This window comes from Mobula hypostoma, chromosome 21 (assembly GCF_963921235.1).
Source record: "Mobula hypostoma chromosome 21, sMobHyp1.1, whole genome shotgun sequence".
Classification (NCBI taxonomy): Eukaryota; Metazoa; Chordata; class Chondrichthyes; order Myliobatiformes; family Myliobatidae; genus Mobula; species Mobula hypostoma.
Genome location: NC_086117.1, coordinates 49,267,206 through 49,293,285, shown reverse-complemented (window position 1 = coordinate 49,293,285; position 26,080 = coordinate 49,267,206). Strand labels below are relative to the sequence as shown.

The window sequence follows — 26,080 nt, the reverse complement described above, 5'->3', positions numbered from 1 at the left end:
TGCTGATTCATCACCACCTTTGATTTGGTCAAGGCAGCGGTGTCGTCAACAAATTTAAATATGGCAGATGTCAGAAGAAAGTTCTTTACACAGAGTGGTGGCTGGGGGGCGAGGGAAGTCCTGCTGGCGTGATTGTAGAGGCAGATCCATTCAGGATATTTAAGAAGCTCTTAGATAGACACCTGGATGATAGAATGGTGCTCCATGGGGATTGATACTAATTCCCAGTTTCCTTGGAGCAGAGGGAGTTGAAAATGGATCTGATATGTGGAACCAGCTGATGGGAAGATGGAGTCATACTGGGTGGGTGCATTGGTGGATTTATTGCTGGCTGCAGGCCAACTGCTGGTAAATGGGATTAGTGCAGATGGGTACCTGCTGGTTGGCATGAATACGTAGGCCGAAAGGCCTGTTTCTGTGCTGTATGACTCTAAAACTCAACCTCACCTGGTTTCTGTTGAATTAAATCCACCCTCTGGATTTTAGTTGCTTTTATTAAATAACTTGTATACAATCTTAACTGGCAATGCAATATATATTGGTAAGTTAATGACTTAGAATGATGAAAAGACATAGTGCAAAGAATGGGGAGATGTGTGTAATTGCTGATGACTGGGACTGGAAAGGTGTTGCAATTAATTTGCAGCTGGTGCCAAGACCTGTGACCATTCATTCTGTCAAAAATGAAGATCAGACAGCACTTACAGCTGTCAGCACCACAAGGGATCATTTCGAACATGATTCAATTGATCAGGCTTTATAGTAACAGAGATCTCTCAATCAGTTAGTGACATTTAATCTTCATTTTCTAACAAGCAGGCTGAACTCATCCAGGCAATATGTTTCACTGCAGGAGTTGTCAGCACCTTCCATGCTTGATTCCAGTCTCCCCAGTTCAAAGACACATCGTTAATCCTAAATAATCAGTCATAAGGCTTTGATTAATTAGACACTCTGCAATCAAATGTGATCAAAGCCAGTCTAGTCTGAATGAATAGGCTCATTTCAAGTACTTGGATCAGTCCCATCCTGGTTCTGTCATTCAAGGGTTCCATTTAATATTCAAGATTCAAGTACATTTATGTGTAAATTACACAGCCTTGAGATTTGCTTGCTCACGGGTAGCCATAAAACAAGAAACTCAAAGAATCCAATTAAAGAAAAAAATATAAAGGACCAACACTCGCATCGAGAAAGAGAAAAATAAATTAAAGTCGTGTAAATAATTGAAGCGAGCAACAGCATTCCAAACCAAAATGGAGCCCTTAGATTTGAACCCTGGAGCAGTCTGGAGCAGGCCCAAAGCCTCGCTTAATATCAGAGAAGGTATATCGTATGCAACCTGAAATTCTTGCTCTTCACAGACACCCACTAAAACAGAAGAGAACCCCAAAGAATGAATGCCAGTAAAACGTTAGAACCCCAAACCCACCCCCCCCATTCACAAGCAGCAGGAAAGCATCAAATCTCCCCACCTCCTCTCCACTTCCTTTCAGCAGGAGCATCAGCACCCACCATCCACCAAGCAAGCTATAGCAAAGCCCTCAAAGAGAGACCACGATCTGCAGTCCAACAAAATATAATTGCTCACTCAACAATTTGACATGCCACAGGTTGTCTCTCTCCCTAACAAGGGACAGTGAGGTGTCACCCATTTACAGCAAAAGGGGAGATCTACAAAAATTAGATTTTAGATTAGATTAGATTCATCCTTACTGTCGTTGTGCCGAGTACAGATACAAAGCCAATGAAATACATTTGGCATCTGACTAGAAATGCAAAGAATAGTGTTACTTACAAAATAACTGCGAATAAAAAAGTGCTACAGCACACAAATATAAAAGTACTGAGACAGTACAATACGGATGCAATACTGCTTAGCGCTGTGATGTGAGGTTCAGCAGGGTCACAGCCTCAGGGAAGAAGCTCTTCCTGTGTCTGCTGGTGCGGGAGCGGAGGCTCCTGTAGCACCTACCAGATGGGAGGACAGTAAAAAGTCCATGGTTAGGGTGAGATGCATCCTTAATAATGCTTTTCACCCTGCCCAGGCCGCGTTTATTGTAGATGTTCTCAATGGTGGGCAATTGGGTGCCGATAATCCGCTGGGCAGTTTTCACCACACGCTGGAGTGCTTTGCGGTCTGATACGGGACAATTGCCATACCACACTGAGATGCAGTTGGTGAGTATGCTGTCAGTGGTACAGTGGTAAAAGTCGGTCAGTATCCTGGGACAGAGGTGAGCTTTCTTCATGCTCCGCAGGAAATAAAGGCCCTGTTGCGCCTTTTTGATCAGGATGGAGGAGTTCAGGGACCAGGTGAGATCTTTGGAAATGTGGACATCAAGGAATTTGAAGCTTGATACACACCCCACTACAGCTCCGTTGATGTAGATGGGGACGTGAGTGTGACTCCTAGCATGCCTGAAGTCCACAATAATCTCCTTGGTCTTCTGGGTGTTAAGGGCCAGATTGTTGTCGGCACACCACACAGCCAGGTGCTGAAGGCCATCACGTCATCCCCTCTGATCAGACCAACCACCGTGGTGTTGTCTGCAAACTTGATTATGGAGTTAGAACCATGTACAGGAACGCAGTCATAGGTGACAAGGGAGTACAGAAGAGGGCTCAGCACACAGCCTTGAGTCACGCCGGTGTTCAGGGTGAGAGTGGAGGAGGAGAGGTTGTCGAACTTAACTAATTGGGGTCTGTTAGTCAGAAAGTCCAAGGTCCAATTGCAGAGGGATACACTGATACCAAGCTGGCGAAGTTTGGTGATCAGCTTGGAGGGGATCACAGTATTGAATGCTGAACTAAAGTCAATGAACAGCATTCTGACATAAGAGTTGGGGCTGTCCAGGTGAGTCAGTGCAGAGTGAAGTTGCCGTGGAGATGGCATCCTCTGTTGACTCAAGACCGCCTGCTGATTATGATGTTACAGTCTTCTGCATTGCTTTTATTCTGAGTCCTCTGGCTCGAGAATCGGCAGCAAACTCTCCCCCACCCTCAAGTGAAAGAGAGAGACAGAGAGCGTGATCACCTGAATACAGGGGTCTCTGACAGCTGCGTCCATTGTCGCAATGTTGCATCCCTTCTCCTGCGATGCCTCGGTCAGCGATACTGGCATGGATTGGTTCACCCGCAGAGCTGCACCTTGAAGGCATGTGTTTTCCAGGCCTCATCCTGGGCATATCGAAAACGGCTGATCGGTGAGTTTCAGGCGTGTAAACCATCACCGTGAAGAGCCAGAGTTTGAGTGTAGCTGTAGATCACAGACTCCAACAGAACCCCATCCACCTTGAAAAAGAAAAAAAAAGGAGGCATTAAAGGGAAGAAGTTAAGCTGCTTTGCAGATGAGCTTGAAGAAGCTAGCCTCTGGCGACATCTTAGCTCTGCCCCCTAACATGATAAATGCATTGGAGAATGTTCAAATTATATTAAGAGCTATGGGCCTATATTTGAAACATAAGAAACTAGAAATTAAAGCAATAGCTCAGTTTTAATGAATGCAGTAATTTAATTAATTTGAGGCATTTGGTGATACATAAAGAAGTGCAATAAGGTCAAATGATAGGGTCATCTGTTTTTTACAGGTGCAGCAATCCCTTATTTCTGAACTCAAATGTGCGATGAATCTAGTATTTGGTGGGTTAATGCCATCTTCAGTTGGTGCATGAACTCTTCATTGCCAATAAGCGGACCCTTTTACCTATTAAGGTGATGCTAAGTTGGATTTTTGCATCTCAAGGAGAATGTTCAGGCAAGAATTAATTCCCTGTGAGCATGTAATTTGTTCCTCAATGAAGAACATAAAATTTTAACAGCATAAGGTTGAGGAGAAGACTATATTTAAGAGAAGAAGCAGAAAATAATAAAATCAACAGAGTGTAAAAACTGAGAAAACCATTTAAACAAATTAAAGCAAAATTTAGACAACATTTTACATTTCATGTTTTTTACTCATTTTTTAAAAATTGAATTTCTGCTTTAATCAACAAAATTGGTACTCGTGGTTACCTGAAGTACATTATACAAAACTTCAGCACAATTTATGCTCTATTGCAGATGGGATTTTTACCTTTTTTGCTGGAAAGATGGCAATTAAGGTTTTTCAATTCTACTCTGTTTTCTTGCATTTCGTGTATCTTTGCTTCAGACAAAAAAAAATTAATAACTTAATTTCCTGATCAGTGCAACATTTCATAAACACCATCATTTCCATACAATTGTATCTGGTAAGTACAATCTTTACATGTAGCTTTGAATGAAATAATTATAAATAGGTTGAATGTAATTTGAACTGATGGAATAATAAACAACAGTTACTTTAGTATATTGGGAACATAGGTTGTCTATTCTGCCTTTGAACCTTTTATGCTGTTCAGTCAAGTCATATCCGACCTATAGCTCAGCCTTGTCCGCATTAGATTCATTGTCCTTATTACCCTTGCTTAACTGAAACTCTTCAATCTGTTTTTTGCTTCAATCAGGTTTGCAAGTTGTATTAAAATCGATAATGAAGGCGATGGTCCCCCTTCTTCAGATTGGACTTCTCCTGTTCTTTGCAATCGTGATGTTTGCCATTATTGGTCTGGAGTTCTACATTGGGAAGTTTCACAAAACCTGCTTCAGTGAAGAAACAAGTAAGGAAAAAGAAACGATCAGAGATGTGTTCAGTGTGGTTTGGACTGCTTTATTATAGCTGAGCTGAAGCAGTTGCAAAACATTTCTGAGAAGCTTTCCTTTATTTATAATTCTGTTTAAATTTCTCTCCAGCAGAGATGCATCTGCATCCAGCATTTAACATTATCTATGATTGACTTCCTGAAAAAGCACTTTCAGTTTGCTTGTAAAAGCAAGGCATTGGTCATGTTTACAAAATGAAACACATACGAGGGGTGATTGATAAGTTCATGGCCTAAGGTAGAAGGAAGTCAATTTTAGAAAACCTAGCACATTTATTTTTCAACACAGTCCCCTCCTACATTTACACACTTAGTCCAGCGGTCGTGGAGCATACGGATCCCTTCTTTGTAGAAGTGGTCCACAGCAGGGGTGATTGATAAGTTCGTGGCCTAAGGTAGAAGGGGATGAGTTATTAACTTCAAACTTTCAGCATTATCACTCAAAGAGTTGAACTGCACGTGCATGTAACGAGAACGTCTTGGACCTCCAGGTGGTCCACAGCAAGGGTGATTGATAAGTTCATGGCCGAAGGTAGAAGGAGATGAGTTATACTGCTCTTGTTACATGCACATGCATTTCAACTCTTTGAGTGAAAATGCAGAAAGTTTGAAGTTTCTCCTCATCTCCTTCTACTTTAGACCACGAACTTATCAATCACCCCTGCTGTGGACCACTTTCTGGAGGTCCAAGACGCCGACTTCTACAAGGAAGAGATCCGTATGCTCCACGACCGCTGGACTAAGTGTGTAAATGTAGGAAAAATAAGTGTGCTAGATTTTCTAAAATTGACTCCTTCTATCTTAAGCCATGAATTTATCAATCACCCCTTGTAGATTAAAATATCTGCGAGATTGTACGCTTGAGCTGAAACTGTCTATGTGTATGAAATAGAAGGAAAGGAGTTATGACCAATATAACTAGTGGGGTGGAATTAAATAGAGCCTGTTGGCAATCCAGGACAATATAATCAGGGGATAGCTTCCTCTGCACCCATGAAGTCTCAGATTGTATTCACAGCGTTCTAAAAGGGCACGGTGAACAGCCCAAACTCATCGTACATGTTGGCACCAGTGACATAGGTAGGAAAAGGGATGAGGTCATGAAGAGAGAATATAGGGAGTTAGGTAGAAAGCTGAAAAGCAGGACCTCAGGAGTAGTAATCTGCCTGTGCCACACACCGGTTAGGATAAGAATAGATAATTTGGCAGATGAATTTGTGGCTGAGGAATTGGTGCAGGGGGCAAGGTTTCAGATTTCTGGATAATTGAGTTATCTCATGGGGAGTTATGACCTGTACAAAAGAGATGGGTCACACCTGAATTTGAGAACTGTGGGTGCCAGAAGTCCCAGATGAGAGACTCGTTCAGGATGTCGTGGGCTGGAGCCAGAGAACGTCCCTCAGGGCCATGCCCCTCCCAATCTACGAGACACTAAATTCTGCCCCGTACCCTGCGAGATGCTAGGAGGGGCCTCACAGAACGATCCAGGGATCCATTCTTCAAGTGTGGAGGAGGGGGAACGGATGACTGGAGCCAGTGGGGGGGGATTATCAGTAGCTTGAGCTGGGAAACATGGAACATTGAGGATGGAAAGCACAGTCTATATGTGACCCTGTCTTTCATCTGTCCCCTCCTTGGATACAAACCAGGTTGTAAGCATTGTGCAGATCTGTCTGGGAAAATATGGCTTTTCCCTGGGGGTGTTTGAACACAGAGGCAAGCAGGTGAAGAGAGTAGCAGTTCCTCACTGTGGTCTTGTTTAGGGGCCAGTAATCAATACAGGGACAGAGCTTGCCGTCCTTCTTGCTCATAAGGAAGGAGCCCATTCCTACTGGCGAGGTTGATAGATGGATAAATACGAAGGCCAAATGCCTCCTTGATGTACTCTTCCATGGCCACCGTTTCAGGATGAGAGGGAGAAAGAGCCAGCTCCATGGAGGACGAGTACCAGGTAAGAGGTCAGTGGCACAGTCGGTGACTGGTGTGGAGGCAGGGAGGTGGCCTTGATTTTACTGAAGACTTCAAAAAGGTCAGTATCTTCAACTGGAATGACAGGTCCATACTGGCAGTTGGCACAGGAGGGGATACGCTGACAGACAGGTAGACAGGCATGCCAGTCTCCACCCTTGGAGCACCTTTACCGTTGTGTTGTGGTAACCAGGGAGGGCCAAGCACCGGCGGCAATTCAACCAGACAGAAGGAGAGCCGATCCTGAAGGTCACTTCCAGCACAAGTTAGAGGGGTTCTGTGGAAAGATGGATCTTGCTGGTACCCGGAAGCCAACCGTTCAGAGCCTTAATGTCGATATTCTTTCTCAATTGCTGAGTCAGAACTCTCCATCTTTGAGCCAGAGAGGATCCTAGTTGCCCCAGAGTCAATATTGGCTGAAGCTCATGCATCTAAGACCCCCATGACAAGGAAGCTGGGAGCTTTGCACAATTAGGGTAAGCTGTTGGCGGGAAGAACCAACTCATAAGGACTCTCCTTGCTGACAGGAAACTGAACTGGTCTAGCCATATAAACACCGTGGTCAAAGTCTAGGAATCCTGCGGCGTGTAACTCACCTCCTAACTCCCCAAAGCCTGTCCACCATCTGCAAGGCTCAGGTCGGGAGTGTAATGGAATACTCAACACTCGCCTGGATGAATGCAGCTCCATCAACACTCAAGAAGCTTAACGCCATCCAGTACAAGGCAGCCCACTTGATTGGTACCCCTTCCACAAGCATCCAATCCCTCCACCATTGACGAACAGTTACAGCAGTGTGTACTATCGACAAGATGCACTGCAACAACACACCAAGGTTCCTTATACAGCATCTTCCAGAGCCACGACCACTGCCATCTAAAAGGACGAGAACAACAGATACTTGGGAACACCACCACTTGCAAATCCCCCTCCAAGTCACTCAACATCCTGATTTGGAAGCATATCACGTTCCTTCATTGTCACTGGGTCAACATCTTGAAATTCCCTCCGTAACAGCACTGTGGATGTACCTACACCTCAGGGACTGCAGTGGTTCAGGAAGGCAGCACATCTCCACCTTCTCAAGGGCAACCAGGGATGGGCAATAAATGCTGGCTCAGCTGGCGACACCCATATCTTGTAAACGAATAAATAAAAATTTTTAAAATCCTCTTTTAATGGGCTTTTGGGACAAAAAGTCTGGAAGCGTCTTGGATCACTGGCTGAATGGCATAATTCTACTCCTTTGTCTCATGACTAAGAGTACCAAAAGCTGTGTTAAGGACATGGTCTTGCAGCTAGAGGTGAACTTGAGCTGGGACCAGGCTGATGCAGTGGCTTGTTCAGGAGTCTTCAGTTTGCATCAGTCTTCGCTGTAGAAGACAGTAGCAGTTATGCCAGATGTTTGAGAGCGTCAGAGGCCAGAAGTGAGTGCAGTTGTTGTTACTAGGGAGAAGGTGACTGAGAAACAGACAGCTCTGAAGGTAGATCAGCCACTTGGACCACATAGACTACTCCCCAGAGGTTCTGAAAGAGGAGCTGAAGAAATTGTGGAGGCAGTAATAATGACCTTACAGGAATCACTAGATTTTGGCATGGTTCCGGACGAATAGATAATTGCAAATGCTACTCCTCTCTTCGAGAAGGAAGGGAGGCAGACAGAAGGAAATTATAGGCCAGTTAGACTGACCTTAAAGTTGGGAAGATGTTGGAGACAATTGTTTAGGATGACGTCTCAAGGTAAAAAAGGCACATGGTAAAAAACCACCAAAGTCAGCAAAGTCAGGGAAATCTTGCCTGACAAATCTCCTGGAATTCTTTGAGGAAATAACGAGCAGGATGGACAAAGAAGAATTGGATGATGTTGTGTACTTGGATTTTCTGAAGGCTTTTGATGAGTTACCTCACGTGAGGCTGCTTAACATGACAGCATTGGCTGATTGGCAGGAGGCAAAGAGCTGGAATAAAGAGAGCCTTTTCAGATTGGCTGCCATTGACTAGTGGTGCTCCACAGGGGTCTGTGTTGGGAATGGTTCTTTTTACGTTATGTGCCAACGATTTGGATGACAGAATTAATGACTTTGTGGATGATATGAAGATTGGTGGAGGGGCAGATAGTGTTGAGGAGGGAAGGAGGCTGCAGAGGATGTAGATAGATTTGGAGAATGGACAAAGAAGTGGCAGATAGAATACAGTGTCGGGAAGTGTATGGTCATGCTTGACTTTTTTCTAAATGAGGAAAAATTCAAAAATCTGAGGTGCAAAGGGACATGAGAGAGCTCATGAAGCATTCCCTAAAGGTTAACTTGCAGATTCAGTTCCTGGAGAGGAAGGCAAAATGCAATGTTAGCATTAATTTTGAGAGGACTAGAATATAAACACAAGAGTATAATGCTAAGGCACCGGTGAGGACTCACTTGGAGTATTATGAACAGTTTTGGGCCCCTTATTTAAGAAAGGATGTGCTGACATTGGAGAAGGTTGAGAGGATGCTCACGAGAATGACTCCAGGAATGAAAGGCCGATCGTATGAAGAGCAATTTAACGCTGTAGGCCTGTACTTAGTGGAATTTAAAATAATGAGGGGGGATCTCATTAAAATCTAGTGAATGTTGAAAGGCCTACATGGACTGGATGTGGATAAGATGTTTCTTGTGGTGGGGGAGTCTAGGACCAGTGGGCACAGCCTCAGAATAGAGACACAGCCACAGCCCTAGAGTGGAGATGAGAAGGAATTTCAGGGTGGTGAATCTGGGGAATTCTCTGCCACAGATGGTTCTGGAGGGCAGGTTATTGGGTGTATTTAAGGTGGAGGTTAATAGGTTCTTGATTAGACATGGTGTGAAAGGTTACGGGGAGGAGGCAGGAGGATAGAGTTAAGAGAGAAATGGATCAGTATGACGAAGTGGCAGAGCAGACTCACTGGGCTGAATTGTCTAATTCTGCTTTATCGTTTTATGTTCTTACATTTTAACCAGGTTTAAGTTTCCACTGTGGTAGTGTCAACATTGGTATAGGATCAAAAAATTTAAAATAAGTAAAATAATCGGTGTGGGAGATGGGTTTTGATTTGTTGGACATTGGCACCAGTACAGACTCCAAATAAATCATGGTAGGACCATGAACCCAGAAGATCAGATAACAAGAGTAATTGGTAGGCTTTAAACAGAAACTGCTGGGGAAAGAACTGATATCCGGGGGAAGGTATAAATTTAAGGAGAGAGTGTACAGCAGTGGATCTCAAAGTAAGTGATATTGTAGAGGGTGGTGTGACGGGATGCTCAGTAGCAGGTAGGACAGCTGAGAGATTACGAGCTTAATTTAAGAAATTAATTACTTTTTATAAGCATTTGATTCTCAGTGCCTCATAATTGATTACAATGTTCACGTAATCACTTCATTTCTCGCTTACTTACTGTTCTCTTAGACTTTGCTCGAAGTGTGTTATAGTTGTTGAAAAGCATATCATGAGAAATCTAGACTGAAGAAATCGTGTTATTTGAATTTGAATTTATTTAAATCTTAAATCCATCGCACTATGTGAGAGAGTAAAAATCTTTGTGTTATAACTCCATTGCAATGTACAGACATGTGAATTTATAAGTCTAATGGCTTGTAGAAAGAAGCTGCCCCATAGACTGTTCGTCCTGACTTTAATGCTGCGGTACCATTTACCAGACTGAAGTAGCTGAAACAGTTTATGGTTGGGGTGACTGGTGTCCCCGATGATATTCCAGGCCTTCTTTCTGCACCTGCTGCTGTAATGGAATGCTGTAATTCTGTAATGTTCTTAATGAAGGGAAGGTCACATCTACACATGTGCTGGGGTGTCTGTACCACTCTCTACAGGCCTGGCCCATGCATTCACTTCTGGAGCACAGTGTTAGCTAGTACAATTCCCATATGTTAATCATGCAGTGAAATTCCTGTTGTGCAAATCAGTTCTTTCAAATGAGGCAATGAAACATCCAGGCTCCTTGAATACTTAAAGAGAATACACTCTGATAAAGCAAGCAAGAACTTGGATTATTTTCAGTCACTGTGAAAACTTACAGAAACGGAAAACTCTTCAAAACATGTTTGCCAACACTTCACAATGAAACAATAGTGGTTTGCATGCTTCATGCAACATTTCATTGCTCATTGCTAAATCTGAAAAGCCCCATACAATTGGAGAAGAACTGATTCTACCAGCAGGAAGGGAGGTTCTGAGTACAGATTTTAGTACAGATTTGCTTAAGTCACCAGAACAAATAATTCAAGTGCTTCCACTCAATGACAACTCTGTCAAAGTCGAATAGCTGAAATGTCTGAAAATGTAGAAGACACATTGTGCAATATACTTAGGATATCAAAATTTGCTCTGCAGCTGGACAAGTCAATTTTGCCAGGCAACAAATCTTTGCTTCTTGGTTATCTTTGCTTTATAAAGATGAAAGCATGGTTCAAGAGCTACTATTTGCAAAGGAATGAGAAAACAATAGGAAAGGGGTATCAATATTTCAGGTTGTTGAGCAAGTTTTCAAAAAGAAGGCCGTTCTGCCATCTTGCTTGTGCAACAGACGGGGCACCATCAATGACGGGACCCACCATTATTATTTCCTTGAAAAAGCAGCACCTAACACTATGTGATTCACAGACATTTTGTCATAAAAAATGGCTAGATAAATTATTAAATATTGTTATAAAGTCCAGTCCCATGCTCCTAATTCTCAACTCTTTCAAAAGATTTGTATTGAGAAATTTAACAGTTTGAATGTTTGCCGTTGCACACAGAAGTCAGATGGCTCTCAAATGAAACTACCTGAGATGCTTCTATGCATTTTTTGAAACTGTGCTAAAATTCTTTGAAGACTCAAATGCTTCATTCAGTAATCAATTCAAGAATATTAGACATGACATTGCTTATTTGTCACAATTATTTGCAAGTTTTAATGAAATCAATTTTCAGTTGCAAGGACATGGTTTGAAACTTATCAAAGTCAAATCAGTCATCTCCGCTTTTCTGTCCAAGTTAACAGTATTTAAGTGCAACATTGGTGGTAACGACCTTTTCCAAAATTTCTGAGCCTCTGATTTGGAAGAGAAAGAAAAAATACCAGATGATGATGTTCAAGTATACTGTGCCCACCTGGGTGAGCTTCATAAAGACATGTCAGAGAGATTTCAGGATATTTTCCCGACCCAGATTCCAGATTCTTAATAAATCCATTCCTGAACACTTGTAATGAGGAATTAAAGGAAGGATGGAGGAAGAACAGATCTCACTACAAAATGACTTTGAGCTGAAGCTGATGTTCAAAAAATAATATGAAGAATTTTGATTGCAGAAAGAAATCTCTGAACGCTATCCTGTACTGTGGAAAAAAAGGTCAAGATGTTGTTTATTGCCTTTTCAACATCACATGTAGTGGAGCACAGTTTCAGTGCAGTTGCCCAACTTCTTTCAAAGCAATGAAGCAGGCTGCAAATTACTGATTGTGGAGGTCTGAGACTCCTTCTGAGTGATACTCAGCCTGATGTTGAGAAGCTTATGTCACTGCACCAAGCCCGTCCATCTCATTGAAAAGTGAAAAAGCAATGAAGTAGTGAATAGTTGGACTATTAATGTACACTCTGACTTTGTTGATGAAAATTGTTTTTCCTGTAATTAAGTAAAGAAATAATTTTATTTGTAGCTTTAAATAGATTTGAATAATTTTTGCAATTATTTGTCACTGCTTTGAATTAATAATTCCTAATTTCTTTTACTGTGCATCGTAAATCAAAATGCTTCATAGTTTTTATGTTGTGGCCAGAAAGGGAGAGGGAGGAGCTGGGGATGTGGTCTGGGAGCCGAGCATAATATGACAGTTTGCTGATGAAAACAAGATGACACAACCGTGGCTAACAGGAGAAGTCAAAGAAGGGGCATATATTAGAGCAAAACTTAGTGAAAAGTTAGAGTATTGGAAAGCTGTCAAATACCAACAGAAAGCAATTAAAAAGTCATTAAGAAGGTAAAGATGGAATACGAAAGTAAGCTAGTCAATAATATTAATGAGGATACCAAACATTTCTTCAGATACATAAAGTGTAAACGAGAGTTGAGAGTGAATATCAGATCACTGAAAACAGTACTGGAGAAGTAGTAATGGGGACAAGGAAATGGCAGACGAACTGAAGAAGTATTTTGCATCAGTCTTCACTGTGAAAGACAGTAGCAGTACGGTGAAAGTTCCAGGTGTCAAGGGTCAGGTGTGTGAAGTTACCATTAGTAGGGAGAAGGTTCTTAGGAAACTGAAAGGTCTGAAGGCAGATACGTCACCTGTACCAGATGGTGTACACCCCAGGGTTCTGAAAGAGGTGGCTGAAGAGATTGTGAAGGCATTTGTAATGATCTTTCAAGAATTACTAGATTATAGAATGCTTCCTGAAGACTGGAAAACTGCAAATATCACTCTACTCTTCAAGAAAGGAGAGAGGCAGAGGAAAGGACATTATAGGCCAGTTCGTCTGATCTCAGTGTTTGGGAGGATATTGGAGTCGATTGTTAAGGACATGGTTTTGGGATACTTGGAGGCACGTGATAAAATAGGCTGTCGTCAGCATGGTTTTCTCAAGGGAAATTTTTGCCAGACAATTCATTGGAATTCTTTGAAGAAATAACAAGCAGGATAGACAAAGGAGAATTGGTTGATGTTGTGTACTTGGATTTTCAGAAGGCCTTTGATGAGGTGTCACACATGTGACTGCTTAACAAGCTACAAACATGGTATTATAGGGACAATTCTGGCATAGTTAAAGCAGTGGCTGATTGGCAGGAGGTAAAGAGTGGGAATAAAAGGAACCTTTTCTAGTTGGTTGCTGATGACTAGTGATGTTCCACAGGGATCTGTGTTGGGACTGATTCTTTTTATGTTATATGCTAATGATTTGGATGATGGAATTGATGGCTTTGTTGCAAAGTTTGCAGATGGTATGACGATAGGTGGAGGGGCAGGTAGATTTGAGGAAGAAGTGAGACTACAGAAGGTCTTAGACAGATTAGGAGAATGGGCAAATAAATGGCAGATGGAATACAGTGTCAGGATGTGTATGGTCATGCACTTTGGTAAAAGAAATGAAAGAGTTTACTATTTTATAAATGGAGAGAAAATACAAAAAAACTGAGGTGCAAAGGGACTTGGGAGTGCTTGTACAGGAATCCCTAAAGATTAATTTACAGGTTGAGTCTGTGGTGAGGAAGGCAAATGTAATGTTAGCCTTCATTTCAAGAGGTCAAGAATACAAAAGCAATGTTGAGACTTCATAAAGCACTTGTAAGGCCTCACTTGGAGTATTGTGAGCAGTTTTGGGCCTCTTAACTTAGAAAGGATGAGCTGAAACTGGAGAGGGTTCAAAGGGGTTTCACAAAAATGATTCCAGGTTTGAGCGGCTTGTCATATGAAGACCGTTTGATGGCTCAGGGGCTGTATTCACTGGAATTCAGGGGAATGAGGGGTGACCTCATTGAAACCTATCAAATTGTGAAAGGCCTTGATAGAGTGGATGTCAAGAGGTTATTTCCTATGATGGGAGAGTCTATGATCAGAGGACATAGCCTCAGATTAGAGGGGTGTCCTTTTAGAATGGAGATGAGGAAGAATTTCTTCAACCAGAGAGTGGTGAATCTGTGGAATTCATTGCCACAGGCAGCTATGGAGGCCAAATCTGAATGTATATTTAAGGAACCAGTTGATAGATTCTTGATTGGTCAAGGCATGAAGGTATATTGGGAGGAGGCAGGAGATCGGGGCTGAGAGGAAAAATGGATCAGCCATGATGAAATGGTGGAGCAGACTCGATGGGCCGAATGGCCTAATTTGGCTCCTATGTCTCATGGTCTTAAGAGTATGATAGGAAGGACATTAGCACTGGAATGTAACTGATTTTGATTGAGTTTGATTAAAAAAATAGCTAATGTGTTCAAATCAAAGATTTCCTACATGCACGGAACATTCTAACAAATTGTTATTTTGTTACACATATAGTGATAAATGGATTAATACAATAGACATTGCAGAGAACAAAATTTGAAGTTAATTTGTAAAACTTCATGTATCATTCTTAAAGACTAGGTTTGATTTTACTTACGTTTTCTGCCCCAGCTTTGCACACTTTGCTTGTCAATTTCCCCCTCACCATCCTACGACGCCACATTCTCATTTCCATTTTACTTACTGAATATACTGTCCTTGGAGACCTCCCCCCTCCTACATAGTTTAAAGCCCTGTCTCCCACCCTGCTTATGCCATTTGCTAGGACATGGGTCCCAGCATGCTTCAGGTGCAGCCTATCTCAATGGAATACCTCTTTCCATAAGACCATAAGACATAGGAGTAGAAGCAGGCCGCTTGGCCCATTGTATTTGCTCCATGGAATCATCATAGTAGATTTATTATCCCTCTTAACTCCATTCTCCCGCCTTCTCCCTGTAATCTTTGATGCCATGTTTAATCAAGATCCTGTCGACATCCATTTTAAATATACTCACTGACTTGGTATCCACAGCCATCTGTGAGAATTAATTCCAGAGATTCACCATCTTCTGGTGGAAGAAATTCCTTCTCATCTCTGTTAAAAGTGGACATGTATCTATGATGAGACAGTGCACTCCGGTCATAGACTCACTACATCGATTCTGTCTAGTTCTTTCAGTATTTGGTAGGTTTCAACGAGATCCTTCCTCATTCTTATAACCTCCAGCGAGTACAGGCCCAGGTCCCTCAAACCCTCCTCATTCCTGGAGTCACTCTCATGAATGCGCCCCCCACCCCCGTGGCTCCTCTCCAGTGCCAGCACATCTTTTCTTAGATAAGGGGCCTAAAACTGCTCACAATACAATACCTTATAAAGCCTCAAAATCACAATCTTGTTCTGATATTTGGAGCCTCTTGAAATGAATGCTAACATTGCATTTGCCTTGCTCACCACGAACTTTACCTGTGGACTAGCCTTCAGAAAATCCTACACAATCTATTTATTTATTCATTTCCTTCGCGATACAGTGCAGAGTAGACCATTCTGCCCCTCAAGCCATGCTGCCCCGACAAACCCGATTAACCCAAACCTAATCACGGGACAATTTACAATGACCAATTAACCTACCCAGTATGTCTTTGGACTGTGGGAAGAAACTAGAGGACCCTAAGAAAATCCACGCATCCCATGGGGAGGACATACTTCTTACAGAATTGAGCCAGAGTTGAACTCTGAACTCTGGGATGTCCCAACCTATAATAGCGTGTCACTAACTGTTACACTAACATGGCACCCAGGGGTCTCGAAATCACTATGGACTCCCTAGTCATTTTGTGCCTCTGATTATTGAATTTTCACCCTATTTAGAAAACAGTCAATGCCTTATTTCCTTCTACCAAAGTGTGCGACCAAATACATCCCTACACTACAGTCCATCTGACACTTTTTTGCCCTTTCTCCCATATAGTCCAAGTTCTTCTGCAGACCCCCTGATTTCTCAATACTACCTGCCCCTCCACCTATCTTCATATCATAAGCAAACTTGGCCACAAAGCCATCAATCCCATCATCCAAATCATTGACATACTGTATAACTTGAAAAGAAGTTGTCCCAATACCGAAACATGCGGAACATCACTTGTCACAGGCAGCTAAGCAGAATAGGCCCCTTTTATTCCAACTCTTTGCCCCCTGCTAGTCAGCCAGTCATAAGACCATAACATTTGGTGACTTGGCTCATTGAGTCTGCTCTGCCATTTCATCATGGCACATCCATTTCCCTCCTAGCCCCAGTCTCCAGCCTTCTCTCTATATCCCTTCATACCCTGCCTAATCAAGAATCTATTATCCTTTGTCTTAAATATACCTGATGACCTGGCCTCTGCAGCTGTATGTGGCAACAAATTCCACAAATTCACCACTCTCCGGCAAAAGAAATTCCTTCTCACCTTTGTTCTGAATGGACATCCCAATATTCCGAAATGTCTGAGACTCTTCCAGCATACAAATCACGCTCCCCCCCACCCCCACATCCATTGTATTGAGGCCTTTCAGTATTTGATAGGTTTTAATGAGATCTCCCCTCATTCTTCCCAATTCCGGCTATGCAGGCCCAGAGTCAACAAACACTCCCCATATGATAAGCCTTTCAATCCTGGAATCATTTTTGTGAAGCTTCTTTGAACCGTCTCCAATGTCAGCACATCCTTTATAAATAAGGGGCCTAAAACTTCTCACAATGCTCCAAGTGAGGTCTCACCAGTGCTTTATAAAGTTTCAATGTTGCATCCTTGCTTCTATATTCTAGTCCTCTTGAAATGAATGCTAATATTGCACTTGCCTTCCTCACCAGTGACTCAGCCTGGAAACTAACATTTAGGGAATCCTGCGTGAGGACTCTCAAGTCCCTTTGCACTTAAGAGTTTTGAATTTTCTCTCCATTTAAAAAATAGCCTACAATTTTATTTCTTCATCCAAAGTGCATGACCATACACTTCCCAACACTGTATTCCATATGCCACTCTTTTGCCCATTCTCCTAATCTGCCTAAGTCCTTCTGTAGCCTCTCTGCTTCCTCAAAACTACATGCCCCTGCACCTAACTTCATATCGTCTGCAGACTGGGCCACAAAACCATCTATTCTGTCGTCCAAATCATTGACATCTAAAATATGTAAAGAGGCAGTCCCAACACAGACCCTGTGGAACACCATTAGTCACTGGCAGCCAACCAAAAAAAGCTCCCTTTATTCTCACTCTTTGCCTCCTGCCAGTCAGCCAATGCTCTCCATAGTGGTATCTTTCCTATAATACCAGGGGCTCGTAACCTGTTAAGCCACCCTCATCAAATGCTACCTAAAAATCCAAGTACACATCATCACTCAATTCTCCTTTGTCTATCTTACTTGTTATTTCTATAAAGAATTCTAACAGACTTGTCAGGCAAGATTTTCCCTTCAGGAAACCATGCTGACTTTGGCCTATTTTATCATGTGCCTCCAAGTATCCTAAAACCATATCCTTAACAATCGACTCCAACGTCTTCCCAAGCACTGAGGTCAGACTAACTGGCCTATGATTTCCTTTCTTCTGCCTTGAAAAGTGGAGTGAAATCTTTATTTTCCCAGACCTCTGAAACATTGTCAGAATCTATTGATTCTTGAAAGATCATTACTGCCTCCACAACCTCTTCAGCCAGCTCTTTCAGTACCCTGGGGTGTACACCACCTAGTCCGGGTGACTTATCTACCTTCAGAACTTTCAGTTTCTCAAACACCTTCTCACTAGTCATGGCAACTTCATTCACTTCTGCCCCTTGACACTCCTGAACTTTCGGCATACTGCTAGTGTCTTTGACAGTCTGTATATAACTTCCAACACGGTCTTTTTACCCTTGCCATTTCTTATCTCTTCTCAAAATGAATTTACACCTTCTGATCCTATGTCTCCTCTTTCTAATGATTTGATATCATTTTTTTTACCACCAGAGTCAACCCATTGCATCTGCCTTCCTGCCTGTCCTTACAATACAATATGTACCCTTGGACACTAAGCTCCCAGCTATAATCTTCATTCAGCTACGATTCATTAATGTCTACAATGTCATACATGTCAATTTGTAACTGTTCTACAAGTTCCTGGGGTTCAGGTGTGTAACCTATCTCTTTTGTACTGGTTGTACCTTCCTTAGAGGACATCCCAATGATCCAGAAATGTGAATCCCTGCCCCCTGCACCAGTTCCTCAGCCACAGATCATCCTGTTCTTACCCTCACTGGCACGTGGCACAGGCAGCAACCCAGAGATTACTACTCTGGAGGTCCTCCTTTTCAGTTTTCTACCTAGCTCCCTAAAATTGGCCTATAATTTCCTTTCTTTTGCCTCCTTCCCTCCTTGAAGAATGGAGTGACATTCGCAATTGTCTAGTCCTCCAGAAACATTCTGGAATCTAGTGATTCTTGAAAGATAATTAGCGATGCCTACACATTCTCTTCAGCCATCTCTTTCAGAACCCTGGGGTGTATTCCATCTAGTTCAGGCAAATTACCTACTTTCAGGCCTTTCAGCTTCCGAAGCAACTTCTCCTTAGTAATAGCAAGTCCACTCACTCAACCCCCCTGACACTCTCGAATTTCTGGCATACTGCTGGTGTCTTCTGCAGTGAAGACTGATAAATAATACTTATTAAATTCGTCCACAATTTCTGTGTTCCCATTACTACCTCTCCAGTGTCATTTTGATGTCTGGTTGAATTGAGCTTGATTGTGACAGACGGTATAGCTAGACCAATGAAATCTGTTCAACGGTTTATATCATGGATTTGCAAGCAAGCTATTGTATCCTGGAACTGACATGGTTTACTTATGCAAAACACCACAGCACTTATAATAAATTAATCTGCTAATTGTTCATTCCGTCAGGGATGCCAGAAGAATCTCCCAAGACAAAATTTCCTCTTGTTCTCAATACATGACACGTTTCCTTTAATTACTAATATTTATTTAAGATCACTCAATCCTGCTGAAATTGTCTTTTTTGCTGACAACACTGGAAGTGCTGGAAGATCTGCATGTCCTGCTGTTAAAATGACTTACTGCACAATGTTCAAACGGGTCTTGGCAAATGTCAAGATCTTAACCTTGATAAACATAGAAAACATAGAAATCCTACCGGACAATACAGGCTCTTCAGCCCACAATGCTGTGCCGAACTTGTACTTACTTTAGAAATTACCTAGGGTTACCCATGGCGCTCTATTTTTCTAAGCTCCATGTATCTATCCAGGAGTCTTTTAAAAGACCCTATCGTATCTGCCTCCACCACCATCACTGGCAGCCCATTCCACGCACTCACCACTCTCTGCCTAAAAAACTTACCCCTGACATCTCCTCTGTATCTACTTCCAAGCTTCCAAGCACCTTATAACTGTGCCCTCTCATGATAGCTATTTCAGCCCCGGGGAAAAGCCTCTGACTATCCATATGATCAATGCCTCTCATCATCTGATACACCTCTTTCAGGTCACCTCTCATCCTCCGTCGCTCCAAGGAGAAAAGGCCAAGTTCACTCAACCTATTCTCATAAGGCATGCTCCCCAATCCAGGCAATATCCCTGTAAATCTCCTCTGCAACCTTTCTATTGTTTCCACATCCTTTCTTTAGTGAGGTGACCAGAACTGAGCACGGTACTCGGAGTGGGGTTTGACCAGGGTCCTATATAGCTGTAACATTACCTCTCGGCTCTTAAACTCAATCCCACTGTTGATGAAGGCAATTCCTCTTTCTGAAACAACTTTCAGGTCACAATATTGGAATTGTTTGAACTAGAAAATAAGTCATTCAGTAGCCGAGGATAAGTGAACCCATTCCTTTGAGGAATTATTTTGCCAGTCCATTGTTCATCTGCACTTCCCAGAATAAAACAATACCGCCACTTTAGAGTATTGCAGATTGTCGTGTATGAAGAAACTGTTCCATTGAAACCATCACAAGCTTTCAGGCATCGTCTCATACTGTAGGAACCAGTGGACATGACACATTCCTGACATGGGGGCAGTCAAATTCAAAACTAAACTGAGGAAACAATGAACTCAGGAGATTCTGCAGATGCTGGAAATGCAGAGGAGCACACACAAAATGATGGAGAAACTCAGTTCAGGCAGCGTCTATGGAAATTAATAAACAGTTAACTTTTTGGGCCAAGACCCTTCTTCAGGACTGGAAAGGAAAGGGGAAGATGTCAGAATAAGAAGGAGGGGGAAGAAGAAGGAGGATAAGCTAGAAGGTGATAGGTAAAGCCAGGTTAGTAGGGCAAGGGGAGGGACAAAGTAAGAAGCTGGGAGGTGATAGGTGGAAAAGGTAAAGGGCTGGAGAAGAAGCAATCTGATAGGAACAAGTCAACTGTGAAAGAAAGGGAAAGAAGAGAGGCATCAGGGGCAGACAATAGGCAGGTGAGGAGGAGGTAAGGGGAGGCCAGAGTTGGGAAATGAAAAATAAGTAAGCGGAAGGGGGAAAAATACCAGAAGTTGAAGAAATTGATGTTCATGCCATCATGTTGGAGGCTACCTAGACAGAATATGAAGTGTTGTTCCTGCAACCTGAGAGTGGCCTCATCATAGCAGAAGAGGAGGCCGCGGGCTGACACGTCAGAATATGAATCCTGCTTTTTGCGGACAAAGTGAAGATGCTGAACAAAGCCGTCATTGGGTCTCACCAATGTAGAGAAGGCTGCATCTGGAGCTTGGGATACAGTAGACGACCCCAACAGATTCACCGGTGAAGTGTTGCCTCACCTGAAAGGACTGTTTGGGGCAATGAGTGGGGGTAAGGAATGAGGTGAATGGGTAGGTGTAGCACTTCTGCCACTTGCAGGGATAAGTGCCGGGAGGGAGATTATTGGGGAGGGATGAATGGACAAGGGAATCATGGAAGTAGCGAAAAGCAGGGAGTGGGGAAGGGGGAGGTAAAGATACGTTTGGTGGTAGGGTCCTGTTGATGATGGTGGAATTTGTGGTGCATGATGTGTTGGACGTGGATGCTCATGGGTGGTAGGTGGGGACAAGAGGTGCTCTATTCCTGTCAAGGGGTCGGGAAGATGGGGTGAGTACAGATGTCCAGGAAATGGAGGAGATATGATAAGGGCAGCATCAATGATGGAGGAAGGGATATCCTGTCCTTTGAAGAAGAGGACATCTCTGATGTCCTGCAGAGGAAGGTCTCATCCTGGGACAGGATGCAAAGGAGATAGAGAAACTGAGAAAAGTGAATACCAGTTCTACAGGGAACTAGGTGGTAAGAGATATAGTCAAGATAGCTGTGGGCGTCGGTAGGTTTATAAAAGAAGATGGTAGACATTTTGTCTCTGTAGATGAAGACAGTGAGAACAAGGAGAGAGAGGTTTCAGAAATGGACCAAGTAATTTTAAGGACTGAGTGGAAATTGGAGGTAAAGTTGGTGAAAGTGACAAGCTCAGAATGGGTGCATGAGGCAGCATCAGTGCAGTTGCCAGTGTAGTGCAGATAATGTTCAGTAATGTTCCTTTCATGTTGGCTCAGTGTGATTGTTCAGTGTTATCTTTGAAATATAGAGCATTAGGGTCAGGGCATCAAAGGGTATGGGGTGAAAGCAGGGGAGTGGGGATGACTGGAAGAATTGGATCAGCCTATGATTGAATGGCGGAACAGACTCAATGGGCCGAAAGGCCTACTTCTGCTCTCATATCTTATGGTCTTATTAGGGCATGGATACAGGCTTTTTGGCCCAACAAGTCAATGCCGATCACAGTACCAACACAGCTGGTTCCAATTTCCTGTGTTCTGCCCAAATCTCTTTGAGGCCTGTCCCACCAGTTACCTATCTAAATGAAACCTTTGTACCTGCCACAGCCACTTCCTCTGGCAGCTCATTCCATATGCTCACTACCTTCTGTGTGAAAAGTTGCTCTTCACGTCCCCTTTAAATCTTTCCGTTCTCAGCCTAAACCTATGACATCCCCCCGCCCACCAAGATTTGGACTCCCCTATCCTGGAGAAAAGACTGTAGCTGCTGACCTGATCTATGTCTCTCATAATTGTAGATGTCTATCATCACATTGTCAGCTCCCTACAGAATTAAAAATTGTCCATCTCCTTTCCTCTCCCCTCAAGCAGGGTGGAATGGGAAGGTGACTGACTGAATCTTGTGTCAGAATATAAATGCCAGCAGGCCCTTGTGGCCAATACCAGTCTGTATTGATGTTGGCTCTTTATTTGTTTCCATAGATGCTGAGTGACCTACTAAGTTCCTCCAGCACTTTGTGTGTGTGGAAACAATATTTCAGTTACCAGGTTTATAAACCTCATTTGAAAAAATGTTGATTGATTGAGGTGGTGATTAGATCTTGGAGAATATCCTCTGGAAATGCAGGGCGTGAATAACTAGGGATGTGTTTTTATGCCTCAGCAATTTTATCTACTCCTGTGCCAAGAGGTTATCAAAGACGTAGCTCCATGCTCAGTAACATTCAAATTTGATCCACCAATACTACTGACGTCATGTCCCAGTGGCTCTCTCCAAGATGTTTAGGGAACATATCCAGTAATTAAACCAAGAAATGAAGATACTTTAATTTTCAAATTATATATATTGTACAAAATACATTTCTTATTATGGTTTTGCCTATAGATTCAGGCAGCTTATGGAAGCTTCTGCAGTTTGACATTTGGAATGGTTCTGCACTGAAATAATGGGGCTCAGTTGACTGTAGCCCACAGATATTACCTATTTAACATCAAGGAAAGGTGGAACTATGGTCAGTTATGAATAGGTGACTTTGAATATTCATGCAGCTTTGCCTACGTGATGCCTTTTATCTCTGTATTTGAACTAATCGACTGAGGTCGATAACTGCGTTGATCAGCAATCCCATTTATGTTGGGATTGTGGAGAACAAAGTCGTGCCTTTCCCTTCCGGTAGCTCTGAAAGATCATAGAACAGTAGAACACAGAGCCAGGCCTTTTAGCCCATGATGTTGTGCCAAATTAATTAAAATAGTAATTAAATGCCTAACTAAATTAACTACACAATGTCCGTATCTTGATGTTGCCATTGTTTAAGTTGTGCCTACAGGATGTTTCTTGGGAATGTTAACGTACTGTTTAAATTACTGGATTATTAATTCACAGACTCACACTCTGAAGCCATCATTTCAAATATTACCACAACCATTTGGTAGTTTGAATTCAATAAATTTGATTTTTTAATAGAGGTTTGGGCCAGTACAGCTGCTGGTGAAACTGCTGGGTGTTAAGGACATGTGTTCAGGTCACTAACCTTCCTCAGGAAGATAACCCTGCTGTCAAGACTCAAGCAGCACAGAAACAGGCTCTTCAGACCAATGGATCTACTCTGATCAAGATTCTCATCTAATCTGGTCACATTTGCCAACATTTGGTCCATATTTCCCTAAACCTGTCCGTTCCATGTCAAAATCCCTTTTAAATGTTATAGACAATAGACAATAGACAATAGGTGCAGGAGTAGGCCATTCGCCCCTTCAAGCCAGCACCGCCATTCACTCTGATCATGGCTGATCATCCACAATCAGTATCCAGTTCCTGCCTTATCCCCATAACCTTTGATTCTGCTATCTTTAAGAGCTCAATCCATCTCTTTCTTGAAAGCATCCAGAGACTTGGCCTCCACAGCCTGCTGGGGCAGAGCATGACATACATCCACCATTCTCTGGGTGAAAAAGTCTTTCCTCAACTCCATTCTAAATGGCCTACCCCTTATTCTTAAACTGTGGCCTCTGGTTCTGGACTCACCCATCAGCAGGAACATACTTCCTGCCTCCAGCGTGTCCAATCCCTTAATAATCTTACATGTTCCAATAAGATCCCCTCTCAGCCTTCTAAATTCCAGAGTATACAAGCCCAGTCGCTCCAATCTTTCGACATATGACAGACCCGCCATCCCGGGAATTAACCTTGTGAACCTACGCTGCACTCCCTCAATAGCAAGAATGTCCTTTCTCAAATTTGGAGACCAAAACTGCACACAGTACTCCAGGTGTGGTCTCACCAGGGCCCTGTACAGCTGCAGAAGGACCTCTTTGCTCTTATGCTCAATTCTCCTTGTTATGAAGGCCAGCATGCCATCAGTTTTCTTCACTGCCTGCTGTACTTGCATGCTTGCTTTCAGTGACTGATGTACAAGAACACCTAGATCTCGTTGTACTTCCCCTTTTCCTAACTTGACTCCATTTAGATAATAATCTGCCTTCCCGTTCTTACCACCAAAGTGGATAACCTCACATTTATCCATATTAAACTGCATCTACCATGCATCTGCCCACTCACCCAGCCTGTCCAAGTCACCCTGCATTCTCATAACATCCTCCTCACATTTCACACTGCCACCCAGCTTTGTGTCATTGGCAAATTTGCTAATGTTGCTTTTAATTCCCTCATCTAAATCATTAATATATATTGTAAACAGCTGCGGCCCCAGCACTGAACCCTGCGGTACCCCATTGGTCACCGCCTGCCATTCCAAAAGGGAGCCGTTAATCACTACTCTTTGTTTTCTGTCAGCCAGCCAATTTTCAATCCATGTCAGTACTCTGCCCCCAATACCATGTGTCCTAATTTTGCCCACTAATCTCCTATGTGGGACTTTATCAAAGGCTTTCTAAAAGTCCAGGTACATGACATCTACTGGCTCTCCCTTGTCCATTTTCATAGTTACATCCTCAAAAAATTCCAGAAGATTAGTCAAGCACGATTTCTCCTTCGTAAATGCATGCTTACTCGGACCGATCCTGTTACTGCTATCCAGATGTGTCGTAATTTCATCTTTTATAATTGACTCCCACCACCGACGTCAGGCTAACGGGTCTATAATTCCCTGTTTTCTCTCTTCCTCACTTCTTGAAGAGAGGGACAACATTAGCCACCCTCCAATCCACAGGAACTGATCCTGAATCTATAGAACATTGGAAAATGATTACCAATGCATCCACGATTTCTAAAGCGACCTCCTTAAGTACCCTGGGATGCAGACCATCAGGTCCTGGGGATTTATCAGCCTTCAGACCCAACAGTCTATCCAACACCATTTCCTGCCTAATATAAATTTCCTTCAGTTCATCCATTACCCTAGGTCCTTTGGCCACTATTACATCTGGGAGATTGTTTGTGTCTTCCCTAGTGAAGACAGATCCAAAGTACCTGTTCAACTGACCTACCATTTCCTTGTTCCCTATAATAAATTCACCCGTTTCTGTCTTCAAGGGCCCAATTTTGGTCTTAACTATTTTTTTCCTTTTCACTTACCTAAAGAAGCTTTTACTATCCTCCTTTATATTCTTGGCTAGTTTACCTTCGGACCTCATTTTTTCTCCGCGTATTGCCTTTTTAGTTACCTTCTGTTGCCCTTTAAATGTTTCCCAATCCTCCGGCTTCCCACTCGTCTTTGCTATGTTATACTTCTCTTTTATTTTTATACTGTCCATTACTTCCCTTGTCAGCCACGGCCTCCCCTTACTCCCCTTAGGATCTTTCTTCCTCTTTGGAACAAACTGATCCTGCACCTTCCGCATTATTCCCAGAAACACTTGCCATTGCTGTTCCATTGTCATCCCTGCTGTGGTATTGTTCCATTGAACTTTGGCCAGCTCCTCCCTCATAGCACCATAGTTCCCTTTGTTCAACTGTAATACTGACACTTCCGAGTTTCCCTTCTCCCTCTCAAATTGTAGATTAAAACTTATCATATTATGGTCACTACCTCCTAATGGCTCCTTTACCTCGAGGTCCCTGATCAAATCCGGTTCATTGCATAACACTAAATCTAGAATTGCGTTCTCTCTGGTAGGCTCCAGTACAAGCTGTTCTAAGAATCAATCTTGGAGGGACTCCACAAACTCCCTTTCTTGGGGTCCAGTACCAA

General features: G+C 42.8%; 1 protein-coding gene across 2 annotated transcripts in view; it reads left to right on the top strand.

Moving 5' to 3' along the window:
- LOC134359997 (probable voltage-dependent N-type calcium channel subunit alpha-1B) overlaps positions 1-26,080 on the top strand; it is a 910,000-nt gene that overhangs the window by 389,127 nt on the left and 494,793 nt on the right. For both annotated transcript variants that reach the window (XM_063073960.1, XM_063073961.1), the window contains one exon: positions 4,488-4,640. In XM_063073960.1, the coding sequence (XP_062930030.1) occupies positions 4,488-4,640 (153 nt within the window). The remainder of the gene's footprint in view (positions 1-4,487; positions 4,641-26,080) is intronic.